Source organism: Miniopterus schreibersii (assembly GCF_964146895.1).
Source record: "Miniopterus schreibersii genome assembly, chromosome: 1".
Classification (NCBI taxonomy): Eukaryota; Metazoa; Chordata; class Mammalia; order Chiroptera; family Miniopteridae; genus Miniopterus; species Miniopterus schreibersii.
Genome location: NC_138101.1, coordinates 116238048 through 116252862, shown reverse-complemented (window position 1 = coordinate 116252862; position 14815 = coordinate 116238048). Strand labels below are relative to the sequence as shown.

Here is a 14815-nt window from a genome sequence, read left to right as displayed (position 1 = left end):
GATCATGACTTTTAATGGCAGAGTTTTATGTTTGTTTAGAAGTTTCTTTCTCTTCATTTAGTGAGGGACTTTTGCTCCTGTGAAATGAGCATTAAGTTGATCATTGATTTTTCCCCTCAGGGTCTTCCTTTAACTGTATGTCACCAACAGGTAATCAAGGGATTAGAAACCTTTACCTATGTGAAGATTATAATATTAAAATAGATTTTTCATTTAGAAATTATGAAATGGACCAGATATATTATTCTACTTTTTTAACAGCTTTATTGAGATATATTTTATATACCATTCATTCCTTCCATTTAAAGGAGACCATTTCAGTGGCACTCACAAGGTTGTACATCCATCCCCACAGTCAATTTTAAAGCATTTTCATCACCAAAAAGAGAAACCTTACATTTCTTAGCCATCACCCCTCCTGCTTATCCCTCTAATTTTGTAATTGCTTATTTTATAAGCTGCTTGTCTTTGCATTAGTGGCTTTCATCCAAGTGTAAGGCTGAAGTGCTTCCTCCTGGAGAGAGGAAGGTCAGTCTTCAGAATATTCTGAATCTGGCCTGTGTTCTTCACTGTCAAATGCAGGGTGAGGGAGATGTGTTCTTGGCAGTCCCCCGCCACTTAAGTTGTTTTGGAAGATTCTATGTACTCAGGTTTGGAACCGAACTCAGCGATAACTATACCAGAAAGCCTCTTTCTTAGAGCTAATGGAAGAAATTATGTTTCCTAAGAAAAGCACCTGGCAGACCTGAATATTGGTATTAAATACTATTACAAAGCAAACTAGGCAGTTAAATAATTAAATAAAGTATAGCCCTGATGTCAAATCTCCTTAAATTGTCCTAGTTGGAAAATAACTGACAAATTCCCTTCAGAAATTACTAAAAATATAGACTTATAGACTACATATTGCTCAATCAAGGGCAGCAGACTAAAAAGTAGATATAATAAAGGAATAATTTAGTACATGTCAAAGTCTTAATGTCTTTGAAAGCAAAGTAGAAAATTTATTACAATAGAAGTTAGATCAGCTGTGCTTGTTTATATCTGGATTACTATTAATCACTTTACCATTTCCTGAACCATTTATGAATTATATACATTATGACACAGTATACAATCAATTGAATTATGGCTGTGTGATCTAATATAAAAACATTCTTATTCCCTGTTATTAGGAAATAGACAATGAAGAATTTAGAGATAGAGGGCATCATGCTGCAACTTACTCCTAAATGGGTAAAAATTAATATGTAAATATGTATGCATGTGTTTTTATACACATACAAATATGAAGAGAGAAAAAAGGATACAAATAAACCAAATGTAGTAAAATGTTAACACATTATGAAGGATGTCTCTTAACTTTTCTGTAAATCTGAAATTATATAAAAATTTTAATCCTCACTTGAGGATATGTTTTTATTAATTTTTAGAGAGAGAGGAAGGGGGAGAGAGAGAAACATTGATTAATCAGTTGCCTCTCATACGCACTCTGACCAGGAATCTAACCCAAAACCTAGGTATGTGCCCTGACCAAGAATCAAACCCACAACCTTTTGGTGTATGAGATGATGCTCCAACCACCTGAGTCACCCAGCCAGGGCTGAAAATTTTAAAAGAAAGAAAACAGTCCAGACAGTTCACAGGGGAGCTTTCTAATTCTTTAAGTTGTAGGGTTAGATAGTTTATTAAAAAATTTTCTTGCTTTTTGAGGTAGACCTATAGTGCTATGAACTTCCCTCTCAGAACTGCTTTCTCTGTGTCCCATAGATTTTGGGGTGTTGTGTATTCATTTTCATTTGTTCAGGGCTTTTGTTTGCTGGGAGTTTTTTGATTACTGCTTTGATTTCATCAGTTGTTATTAGCCTATTCAGGTTTTTCTGATTCTTCCTGATTCAGTTTTATATAATCTCACCCATATGTGAAATCTAATAAGCAAAATAGACTGAGGAACAAAATAGATCCAGAGACAAAGAATCGTGGAACAGACTGATGAATCTCAGTGGGAAGGCAGGGGTGGGGGAGTGAGTGGGGAGAGATTAATCAAAGAACTTACAGGCAGATATGCATAACCCCTGGACACAGGCAATAGTGTGGTGAAGGCTTAGGGAGGGGACTGCAGGGAGGAGGGATCAATGGGGAAAAAAGGGGGATATCTGTAATACTTTCAACAATAGAGGTAAATTAATTTATAAATAAATAAATGAATGCATGAATGAATGAATGAATGAATGAATGCATGAAAGAAAGAGAAGAAAGAAAGAAAGAAAGAAAGAAAGAAAGAAAGAAAGAAAGAAAGAAAGAAAGAAAGAAAGAAAGGAAAGAAAGAAAGAAAGAAAGAAAGAAAGAAAGAAAGAAAGAAAGAAAGAAAGAAAGAAAGAAAGAAAGAAAGAAAGAAAGCTAACTTCTTTTGGTAGACCATAAACAATAATAAGCTGTGATCAAGACTATTAATCAGAAGATAGCTGTGGTAGAACTGTAAGTAGTATCTATAAATGAAACAGTGAATTGACAACAATAGATTTCTACAGCAAGGGGAACTTTTATGGTTTCTTAGTGTTAGCTTTTATTTTCAGTGCATATGATAACCTTACCAAGTTTTAGTGAGAGGACCTAATAAGGAAAACAAGTGCCCATATGAGGTGTTTTCTTTCCTAGAAAGGCATGAAAAAAGTACACACACGTCAGCAATTCAAATAAAGCATCATTCTCTTTTATAAAACTAAGGTCTTTTTTCATGAGATAGGTATACTAGAATAATTATATTACATGTTGTTTTACTGATTTTACTTTTAAAATATAGACTTGGGGAAAGGAAGTCAAACTCAAGATGTCTATTTTTTTTGGTCTTTTACATCATTTCTTTTTTTAAAAATAATACTTTTTTAAATTTATTGGGGTGGCAATGGTTAATATGAACATATAGGTTTCAGGTGTGGGTTTCTATGTTATAAGATCTGTATATTGCTCTGTGTGCTCACCACCCAAAGTCATATCTTTGCCTGTCACCATATATTAAGACCCCCCCTCACCCTCCACTCCCCCACCCCTTCCCTCTGGCAGCCACCACCCACAATGCTATTTGTGTCCACAAGTTAGTGTTATATCCTACATATGAGTGAAGTCATATGGTTCTTAGCTTTTTCTGACTGACTTATCTCACTTAGCATAATATTCTCAAGGTCCACCCATGTTGTTATAAATGGCAGTGTTTCATCCTTTCTTATGGCTGAGTAGTATTCCATTGTATGCATATAGCACATCTTCTTTATCCAGTCCTCCATTGCAGGACACTTTGTTTGTTTCCATGTCTTGGCCACCATGAATAATGCTGCAATGAACACAGGGGTGATATATCTTTGTGAATACATGTTTTTGAGTTTTTCAGGTATATACCCAGGAGAGGGATTTCTGGGTTATATGGTAGCTCTATTCTTAATTTTTTGAGGAATCTCCAGACTGCTTCCCATAGTGGCTCCACATCATTTCTTTCTCCTCTAATCTTGTGTCTATAGGAATGAGGCAAATCTTGATAATTAAAAATATATTTGTAAGAAAGAATAGACTGAGAGGTGATTATTTGCTGGAGAAATTTTTTATTTTATTTTTCTAAAGTATTCACTGTAGTTTTTCACTAAGAATCAATAAGCTCACCGATACATTTAAAGTATAGTTTGATTTATGACCTCACTGCAGTATGTGATCAGGAAGGACTAGAAGGTTTTAGGCTTGAAATCTTTTTGAGTTTGAATCTAGGCTTGACTCAAAAGGGTTCAGTGATGGGCTAGTGATGTCTATCATTGGCGTACTCTAGGGCATAATCTCAGGAACAGATTGCCCATTGGAAGTCTCTGTGCTGGCATCAGTGGTTCTCAATCCAGGACAGTACCATTTCAAGGGGGGCTTTGCAAACACATGGGAATGGGAACATTTTTGTGTCACAGAAACTGGGGATGATTTGGCATTTAGTAGGAGAGCCAGGACTACTCAACTTCATGCAGTGCAAGGCTTACAACAAAGAAATTGACCATTCAAAAGACCATGAGAGCCCCTGTAGTGATCTGTGATCTATTCCAGAGCCAGCCTTCTGTGAGTCTGGGACCCTGATGAGATACATCTGTATGTCTGCTAAATGCTATCCTGAGACTTTTTATACCCAGCAGTGAATGGCTAACAGGAGACCATATTCACTGGTGGGTTGCCCAGCCTGTTTTGTTCAGAAAGCACAGAGATCCCAATGGATCATAAGATAATTTGGCTTACACGCCCTGTCCCTTTCTTTCTTTTCACTGTCTCAGGCTTCTTGAGGTTCAGCTTCTGTGATGAACTATATTCTGACCATCATTCAGCTTCTTATATTATCTTAGTCCTTACAGAATACTGAAACAGGTCAGTAATGGCAGTAGGAAAAGTATAGTTTTGTTGTGGGTGGGACATTTGCATAGTCTCACAATTAGTAGGTCTTTCCTTCTAGAATATGAGGAAAAAGAATGCTAGGAAGCAACTTATTGCTTAGCTTTTTCACTGTGCTGCTGATGTTACTTTTTTTCTTTAGTTGTATAATTTTTATAGAAAAATTAAAAATTTAATGACATGGAAGTGATTTTCACAGTCTTAAATTAGGAAAATAATTGTATGTCTTAACTTTTCCCAATGGAAGTTATATGCCACTCTGTGTGTATTATAGTAATATCTTATCCTTACTCTGTCATACTCATTTCAACTGCTATAACAAAATAGCATAAACCAGGTAGCCTATAAATAGCAAAATTTTATTCCTCACTTTTTCAGAGGCTGGAAGTCCAGATCAGGATGCCAGCATGGTCAAGTTCTGTTGAGGGCCCTCTTCTGGGTTGTAGACAGCCTACTTTTGGTGGAAGGGGGGAGAGGGAGGTCTGTGGGGTCTCTTTTATAAGGGCACTAATTCTAATCATGAGTCTAGAGCCTAATAACTTCCCAAAGGTCCCACCGCCTACTTCTATCACTTTGGGGATCAGGATTTCAACATATGAATTGTGGGGGGGGGGGGTGGCATAAGCATTCAACCACAACATACTTAGTTGAAATAATTTGGGGGAAGAAAAGGTGAGTGTTATGTATATGTCATTATGCTACTCGGGACCCTATAACTGTACTCCATTTCTCAGTTATGGTTTTGAGGCATGGGCTTAAGGCATACCTTTCAGAGCACTTGGAATTTGGTTTCAATAGTTTCTTGAACAATCTTCTAAAAAATACAATTCCATTCTCCACTTTGGAAATTTAAATAAATAATTTATACTCTTTGGCTTAAGTCACCCTTGAAAATATTTTCAAAATATGTACTACCAGCCATTAAAGTTTTATCACGATAATCTCACTAGTGCTAATTTGTTAACTGGGAAGCTATTATTAGCCAAGCTTCCCCAAAGGCAGCAGAGTAGATGCACCATTATCATTATATATACCATGTCTTCTAAATTGGAACATATTTGACATCGCAGGGCATGCACACATCTGCCTCTAGCTACTCTGGTTCCTGGGAAGGCCAAGTGAAAGAGAAACTCTTTTGAAGCTAACAATCTTTTTTTAAAAAAATATATCTTTATTGATTTCAGAGAGAGGAAAGGAGAGGGAGAGAGAGAGACAGAAACGTCAATGATGAGAAAGTCATTGATAGAGCCCGCAACCTGGGCATGTGCCCTGACCGGGAATCGAACCTCCATCGCCTGGATCCTAAGCCTATGCTTAACCGCTGAGCCACGCCTGGCCAGGCTGAAGCTAACAATCTTAACAGAAGTCAACTTAACTTAAATTTTAAGATGGTTATCACTTAAAAATAAATTAAAAACAAAAGTCAGCCTAGCCCAGCCAGCATGGCTCAGTGGTTGAGCATGACCTATGAACCAGGTGGTCATGGTTCAATCCCCAGTCAGGGTACATGCACGGGTTTCAGGCTCCATCCCCTGTAGGGGATGTGCAGGAGGTATCTGACCAATGACTCTCATCATTGATGTGTCTATTTCTCTCTGACCTCTCTCTTCCTCTCTGAAATCAATATATATATATATATATATATATATATATATATATATACACACACACACACACACACACACACACACATATATGTATATATATATGTATATATATATTTAAATATATATAGATTTAAAAGTCAACTTAACTTAAATTTTAAGGAGGGTATCATTTAAAAATAAATAAAAAACAAGGCTTGTATCTCTGAACACAATCAAAGGGCAGTGTAAAATTGTGTTTGTGCGTGTGCTTGCATGTGTGTATATGGTTTTGACGTTACTAAAAATTACCACTTTGGGGGAAAAAACATAGAAATTGAAGCAGTTGAAAATTAACTCAACCTTTCATAACATTTGTGGGCCCTGGGGGCTGCTGTCAGTGACTCCTCTCTCCCACCCCTTCCTGGGTCTTCAATAGGAGCCACTCAGATGAGCCCTCATGAATTCCTGTGATTGAGGAGGAGGCCAGAAGAGAGACCTTTATTCTCCACAAAATTGGGCCATTTCTCCAAAGAAACAATTATTTGGCATCTTAGTAATATCCTTGTAGTCAGTATCACGTGAGATCCTTCCAACATCAGTAGAACAATCATTGGGTCATCCAGTGTTGCTAGGAAAATTACAGTGATTAATTTATCCATCATGTACCTAAATTATACCAACGAAACACATGTTAACATTTCCTTCCGGTGAAAGCCAATGGGAGATGCTGAGAAACTGTGTTAATGTACATGCTATGTCGGGTATTGCTAGAAACACAATTAGGTAGTTACAGATGTTTACAGGTTAAATGATAGGGTGAAATAGCAGCACTGTGTCCTGGCTATTATAGTTCGCTGATGGGTATGTGGGGGGCTTAGTATTAGCCTCTACTGTTGCAAATGTCAATGAAAATCTGAAAATATTTCCTAAATCTAGTAACAGTAAAAAATAGTTACTGAGATTTCTGCTTGCTATAGAGATCTTACTGGTTAGGCCTCCCCTGACTCCCCTGGATGAAATACAACTTGCTCTTATCACTTTGACCCTTACTCTGGGTTTTATTTCTTAGCCCATCCTGTGGTGTGCATGCATGTACACACCTCTCATTTGGCACCTTACTTCCTCACTAGAAGACAGCCTCTAGGAAAGCAGGAACTGTCAGTTTTGTGAGTCACTGTTACATAGCGAGCCAAGATCAAAAATAGGAGTTCAGTAAATCTATGTTGCACTAATGAGTAAAATGAATGGATGACTAGTAAATGCTGGACTACCTTTTTATTCTTTTATTTTGTTTTAGTTGCAGAATTAAGAAAAATCTTTGAACCAAAGAGGACGGACTTTTTAGAAATGAAAAGGTAAGTTATATATTGTATGTAATTTGCAATAGAAGAGCTTGGCAAAACGGTTTTCAATTCTCCCTTAGAATTGATTTCTATTGCTTACTTTTTGGTGTCTTGCACAGAAAAGAAAGAATCGCCAGGCGCTTAGAAGGAATTGAAACGGACACCCAGCCCATCCTCTTGCAGAGTTGCACAGGGCTAGTGACTCACCGGCTGTTGGAGGAAGACACACCCAGATACATGCGAGCCACAGACCCGGCCAGCCCCCACATCGGTGAGCATCCCTGGCGGCCTTCATCAGGCAGGCTGCTTGAGCATAGCCCTTTTATCTAAAGGTATTGGAAATGGAGATATTCCACAAAAGTGAATTGTGTAGATGTAGTTATTTATTATTACACACATTTGTTAAAAGCTTTAGCAACACATTTATGTCAGCTCTGTCCTCCTCACAGGAGTGATCTTCCGTATCGCAACAGTGGCAGGCACACTGTAAGGTAATTTGATGACTAGTTATTTCTCTCCCTGACCTGGGACCCCTCAAGAGAAAGGACTGTGTCTCTCTCTTCACACTCTCCGGGCCCTGGCACAGGAGCTGCCTGCTGTCAGATGTCCTCAGTAAAATTTGTTTGGTAAATGACTAAATGAGATGTATTTAAGCAGAATGCCCATGTAACTAGCACAAGGCACAGCTGCTCTTAGGAAGGAATGTTAGGTCAAAGCTGGACCTTGAATAATTAGGGTTCTCACTCTGTGTTTGTATAACAAACATTCTATTTAAATTATTTTAATATATGTAACTTTACATGTATTGCATATATATTTCATATTGACCAGTATGTCAGACATGACTTAGCTTTTCCTTAATGACTCACTCATTGCTGGGAGCATCAGATATTCATCTTGACCTTGGGAGAGGGTGACACATTCAAGGCTATTCTTTCCACCCCCATCCCTAGTTCTGCAGCTCCGTGATGCTGCTTTATGTAGCCAGTATTTTCTAGTTTTTCCCTCAGAAAGGGCTGTTGATCTCCTTGCATGTTGTTAATGGTTTGCTTATCTCTACAGCTTCTGATCTTTTATGACAAGAAAACTAGAGAACTAAGATTTTTAAAACTTACATACATGAACAATCAAAAATAGACAGAGTACTAAGTTTGTAGCCAGAAATAAACCCTAGTGTATATAAAATGTTAAGTTATGTATTATATAATCACTTAAGTATCACTCAATGAGAAAAGAGTTATTTAATAAAATGGTCTTGGAAAAATGGGTTGTTGTGGAGTGGGAGAAGAAACATATTTCTCTTCCTCTTCACACTGAATACAAAAGTAAGTTTCAATTAATTACATGATTAATTTTAATAAAATTAAAAACATGAAAATATAGGTGAATACATAATTCAAGTTGAATTGAAAAGAACTTTCACAACACAGAAATAGCTGTTGAAATCATAAATGACCGGGTCAATTGACTTAACTACATAATAATTAACATCTGTACTCCAAAGAAAATCTTATAGGTAGACTTCGCAAGACAATTAAGCAAATTCCAAAATATTTATAAGATAAAGACTCATATTTCTCCTATAAACATTTATACAACCCAATAAAAATGACACTATGAATTAATAGAATATAGAGCAATAAGCTTGACCAAATATTTCAGAGAAGAGAAAGATAATATAAATGGCTAGTAAATAATAGAAAAATTCACTTATTCTCTTTTTCTAGTAATCAGAAGACATTTTTAAAATTAGCACTCAATATTTACAAGAGGAGAGCATATAGTGCAGATTTAAGTGCAAATTAATGCAGATTTTGTAGAAATTAATTTGACAGGCTAGCATCTGTCTTAAAGTGATGTGCCTCCTGATAAAGCAATTTCACAAGTCTGTTGTGATAGTAATCAGGAAACTCAAACTGATTAAAAGTTAGAAACAACTTAAATACCCAGTCATAGGGAAAGGGTTAAATTAATGACGGTTGCCTGTTGGATAGAATATTACGAAGCCTTAAAAGAATGATGTCTTCAAAATAAGATTTCCAAATACAGGAAAATGTTTTATATAGGACATGAATGTTATATAAAGCAAATTATTTTATATAGAAAAAATAAATCAATGGTATAAAAGGCTAGAAGGACTATATAGAAAATTTGGTAAATTACTAACTTATTGATTATTGATTATTATAAATTAACTATTACGGGTGGTTTGGGTTTTTACCTTCCTATGTTTTCATGGTAGACATTTTCTATATCAAGCATGTGTGCTATAATTGGAAAAACCCACTTCTGTTTTAAAAAACACACAACACCAACCTGGTGCATATTGGCATGGGCCATTTATTGTTACAGTTACTCTCAGATCCTATGAAACCACAATTCCTCACTTGTCAGATTACAGCAGTTCAAATATCTGTAATTTTTTTCTAGAGGGCTTTGAACTCATCCTCTGGCCTCACACATGAAATATTAAACTCAAAAACAAAAGCAGTAAATCAGTAAGGGAAAATAAGCTCTGGGCAAGGACTGAAGAGTGCTCAGGAGTGAGGGACTGAGCTTTAGTTCAACCCATGCTTTACATGGCTTACGGAGCCCATAAAACATTCCCAGCCTTTGTGTAGTTCACTGCAGATCTCAAACCTCCAGCATCTCAGGTAAACCATTTAGCTGACTAGTCCTTCACAGCCTGCGCAGTCAAGTGTGCATTATATACAGAGCACAGAGTATAGTAAATATGTCTTTACTTAAATCTATATTTATTATCCATGTGATCTTCTTATAGGCCGATCAAATGAAGAGGAAGAAACTGCTGATTCTTCTTTAGAAAAACAAACTCGACCTAAACACTGTACAGAAACTTCAGGTGTCCATGGTGACTCATCCTATAGTTCAGGTATGGACACCCAGGGTCTTGAATCCAAAGCTGAGAGGATCGCAAGGTATAAAGCAGAGAGGAGACGGCAACTGGCAGAAAAGTATGGACTAACTCTGGATTCTGAAGCAGACTCTGAACCTTTATCTCGATTTACGAAGTCCAGGAGGGAGCCAGATGCTGTTGAGAAAAGGGGAGGAAAAAGTGACAGGTCGGCTGAGTCAAGCAAAGATTTCAGTTCTCTGTACTCCAGAACTGAGATGTCAGGGCTCAGGACCTGCGTGGCTGAATCCCAGGACTATGCCCTCCACGCCAGGGATGGTGTTTCCAACACGGAGGTGCTGCTCAACATGGAAAACCAAAGACGAGGTCAAGAGCCAAGTGCCATTGGGCAGCAGGTCCGAGACCTGCCCCCCACAGTTGAGAGTTCCTCATCTTTCCCATTTTCTGGGCAAGACTGCTCCTTCAGTGAAGTGCCAAGGTCCCCAAAGCAAATGCACAGCGTGCCCCTCTCCTCAGCTGGGCAGCCAGCTTCCCCAAGCCACTCTGGTGACCCGCCACTTCCTGCTGAGGCTCGATCCAGGTAAGCATTCAGCCTGCACTGACCACTGTTAACGTGGAAGTGCCAATGTCTTCTCTGCCTCAAATATCTTAGAGTCTGGCTATTCTTGGTGTTCTGTGGAATCTGGGCTTACTGCACAAATAATATGATATATGAGTTTTTAATTCCACAATTGTTTGGCTATTTTAAAAAAAAATAAACTTAACAGGTGCCATGGGGACACTTTCATGGATGCCTTGTTTTAGGGCCCTTCTTTTTACTATTTCTAACCTACCTTTTCACAATTGTCTTTTTTTTTATTTTTCTGTAATCATACCCAAGACTTTTGGTGATAGCTTTTGTTGTCATTTAAAGTCCCAAAGCAGAAGGACCACCAACAGCCAGTGGAAGGGTCTCAGTTTAGGGTATGCGGTATGACCGCAATATATACTAACTATAACTGTAACAAGTAGTCATGTGAGTATATCAATACACTAAGAAAACTGCTGCTTATAAGAATGCCTTATCAAAAAGATCAGCCATTAAGAGAAATCACTGTGTAATAAGATCAACCAAAGACAAAAACAGCTCTCATTTGGAAAAATCAGAAAAGGCATAAAATCAGAAAGTCAAATACCAGAAGAGAATATATGTTTTTGTCAAAATTAAATATTTAGATTTAAATTTAAAAAGTATGGTGACCATATTTAAAATGTAATTTACATAAACATCCTACTTTAAGGTTTGGGATAATTGTCTAGGTCAACTAGGTCTAGGTCAACACATAAGTGTATTTTTTAGCTCAAGCAAACATTAGCTTCACAGGTAAATTGAGGAGGGATGAGAGCCTAAGGTCAAACAAATTTATTCTGAAGGAAAAAAAAAAATGTTGAAAAATATTTCTGTTTATTTCACATTGGGATGGAACAGTAAATGTGATCATTTTTAAGTAGTGGTAATACATCTAGAAGAGATCATTTTGATTTTTGAAGTTTATTGAGCCGAAGATCTGTCTTATTCACTTGATCATCCACACTAAAATATTTAGAGATATCAGCTTCTCAGATAATTAAATACTATAGATCCTGAGGTTGTATTTTGAGGACCTTTGTGCAGCCTTTGGACTTTACTTGATATTTTAGGGACTGTGACCTGTTGTCTTATGTTTTGAAAAGAAAGCCTGGTGTTTGGGAAATTTGCATTTCATAGTAAAAACAATGTTCTTGGCTTAATCTCTATCAAAGAAAATTCTTCATGTGCTCTTTGAGTGAGACAAAGTTACCTAACATTCCAATTTAGAAAGAAAGAGATTTACAATGACCTGGGTTAAAAAATAATGAGGAATCTAATTTCTGGTTGCCATGTTATGAAAGCTGTTTAAGCTGTTACCATAGTGTCTAGGTTAGTCATCTGGATCACATATAATAGATTCACAGTGATATTTTGAATTGGTTATAATAATAAATAAAACTTGGTTGAGTATTTCAGGTAAAAAGATAGGATACTTAATAGTTTTATGTGAGTTAAAATCTTAATATTCAAAATATATAAATAAGTTAAAATCGTGAGTGATTTCTTTCTAGATTATTTGAAAAGTAATGTTACCTAGAAGTTTTGTAAGCCTAGTCTTAGCCTCACGTTGCCTTCCCATGAAGAAAAAATTAAGAAATTGTAAAGGAGTTGTTGAGGAGGCACATGTTTTATTTTCTTAAACCATATAAGGCATACAATTCTATGTTTATAGGCAAAGAAACAAATCATTTCATTTATAGACAGGAAATATCGGAGCTATCTTTACATTTGAAATAATGGAAAATAATGTGTGACAAGTATGACATTAAAATAAAAATAATTAAGATTTATTTTGTAATGATTCCAGTCGTTCATCTTGTAAAGATGGACTTCAAAAGGATTAGCATTCTGCTAGATGTCCGCTCTCCAGTGCCAGGTAATTCAGGTGTCAGAAAGTCACTGTTGTCTGATTTCCATTTGTAGGGAAGATAAAAATACTTTGTGAACTAAAACACTAAACAAAGAAACTTTGGTTACCCAATAACCATGAGTGAAAATAAGTTGTCATCCAATATGGAAATAGGTAACAGAAAAGTTTAAGAAGATTAAGGAATGACAAAAAGTGTCTACAAATAACAAAACAATTGAATAGCACATTTCATCATGGGTTTGCTCTATCATTGAAATAGAATGTTTTTCTCACTGCTATACTGTACTTATCACCTATCTCAGTAGTCAAGATTTTTGGCTATTAATCTCTGAATTAACTAATTTCCATTTAATCATTTTATTTTGTGCTTATTAGCATGAGGCTGTTTTTGTTTCATTGATTAAATATGAGCATATCACTCATGAACTACATGCGGTAACCTGAAAATGCAAATATGAGCCACATGTCAAATGCTCAGTTTTGTATGTACTCACATACACTGACACATGTACATGCAGAACAATCGTCAGCTCTTGTACTCCACTGTACTACTATTGTTTGTTTGTTTTATTTTTTTATTTTTTGTTTTTTTGTTTGTTTTTAAGCTTTATAAACTCAATAACATTCTTTAGGGCATTGTTTAGCTGAGTAATAAATTTATTTTATAATTGTTTAATGTTCAGTTTATATGATAAAGAAGATATGTATTATATATGTACAAGGTGGTGCAAAAGTAAGCTTACAGTTGTTCGTATGAAAAATAATACAATAATTAATAAATAATGATATAAGAATAAACTGTATTTTACATACTGACAACTGTAAACCTACTCTTGCCCAACGCTGTATGTATATAGGTTACAGGATCTTTAGCTCAGAAATCCTGTTGGTTGCCTGGGAATCAGGGGAACACATTGTTAAGAACATACAGAGAGGGAAAGATGGCGGCACTGTGAGAAGCAGCAGAGCGCCCCCGCTCCCAGCCACAGAATCGATTTACTCCTAAAATCCTATGTAGCTAGCTTGGAAAAAACAGAGAAACAAACCTGAGTGGACCGAGTGCGAGTGGGGAGCACTGAAGAAACATCAGAGAGTCGGCATCCGTACAACAGCTTACATGACGAGGTTGGGGCTGAGACACGGTTGGCCAGCCTGAGAGGAGGGTCCTCCCAAGGACTGATCAACAACAATCTAGACCCAACCACAACAGGAGAACATAAAGAAACCACAAAAGGGACACCCACAAGAGGGACACGCCTAGAGGAAAGAGCCCAGAAGTATAAGGAAAACACCTCTGGGCTCCACTGGACCCACAAGACAAAATTCCATCCCACAAGACTGGGAGACAGCAAATATATCTAATATATAGATACAAACACTAAGACCTACCAAAAAGGGGAGACAAAGAAACAACCCCCAAATTAAAGAAAAGGAAAAATCGCCAGAAAAAGACTTTGATGAGATTGAGTTAAGCAAGTTATCAGACACAGAGTTCAGAGTATTGATTATGAAGATGTTCACGGAACTTAAGAAGACGCTAGATGATAAGATCGAGGACCTTAGTGAAAACATGAAAAAACAGATACATACCATAAACAAAACTCAGAGATGAAGAATGCTGTATCTGATATCAAGAATGCACTGGAAGGAATTAAAAGCAGGCTCAAAGAAGCAGAGGATAGAATAAGTGACTTAGAAGACAAGGCAGAAAAAATCAATCAGAGCAGCAAAAAGAAAAAAACACTTAAAAAGCATGAAGACAGTCTAAAGGAGCTTTGAGACAACATGAAGTGAAACAACACTTGCATTATAGGAGTGCCAGAGGGGGAAGAAAGAGAGGAAGGGATAGAGAACTTGTTGGAGGAAATAATGACAGAAAACTTCCCTAAGCTGGCAAAGGAGAAAGCCACACAAGTTTAGGAAGCACAGAGCGTTCCAAACAAGAGGGACCCAAAAAGACCCACTCCAAGACACATCATAATTAAAATTGCAATGTCAAGGACAAAGAGAAAATATCAAGGGCTGCAAGAGAGAGAAAAGCAGTGACCTACAAGGGAACCCCCATAAGGCTGACAGCGGATTTCTCAACAGAAAATCTTCAGGCCAGAAGGGAGTGGC

At 36.9% G+C, this 14815-nt stretch overlaps 1 protein-coding gene across 11 annotated transcripts in view; it reads left to right on the top strand.

Annotated features, from left to right (window-relative positions):
• The window catches only part of SVIL (supervillin), a 239753-nt gene that overhangs the window by 140928 nt on the left and 84010 nt on the right, over positions 1-14815 (top strand). For all 11 annotated transcript variants that reach the window (XM_081141603.1, XM_081141599.1, XM_081141601.1 and 8 more), the window contains 3 exons: positions 7297-7354; positions 7462-7613; positions 10125-10797. In XM_081141603.1, coding sequence (XP_080997729.1) covers positions 7347-7354; positions 7462-7613; positions 10125-10797 — 833 coding nt within the window. In that variant the 5' untranslated portion in view covers positions 7297-7346. The remainder of the gene's footprint in view (positions 1-7296; positions 7355-7461; positions 7614-10124; positions 10798-14815) is intronic.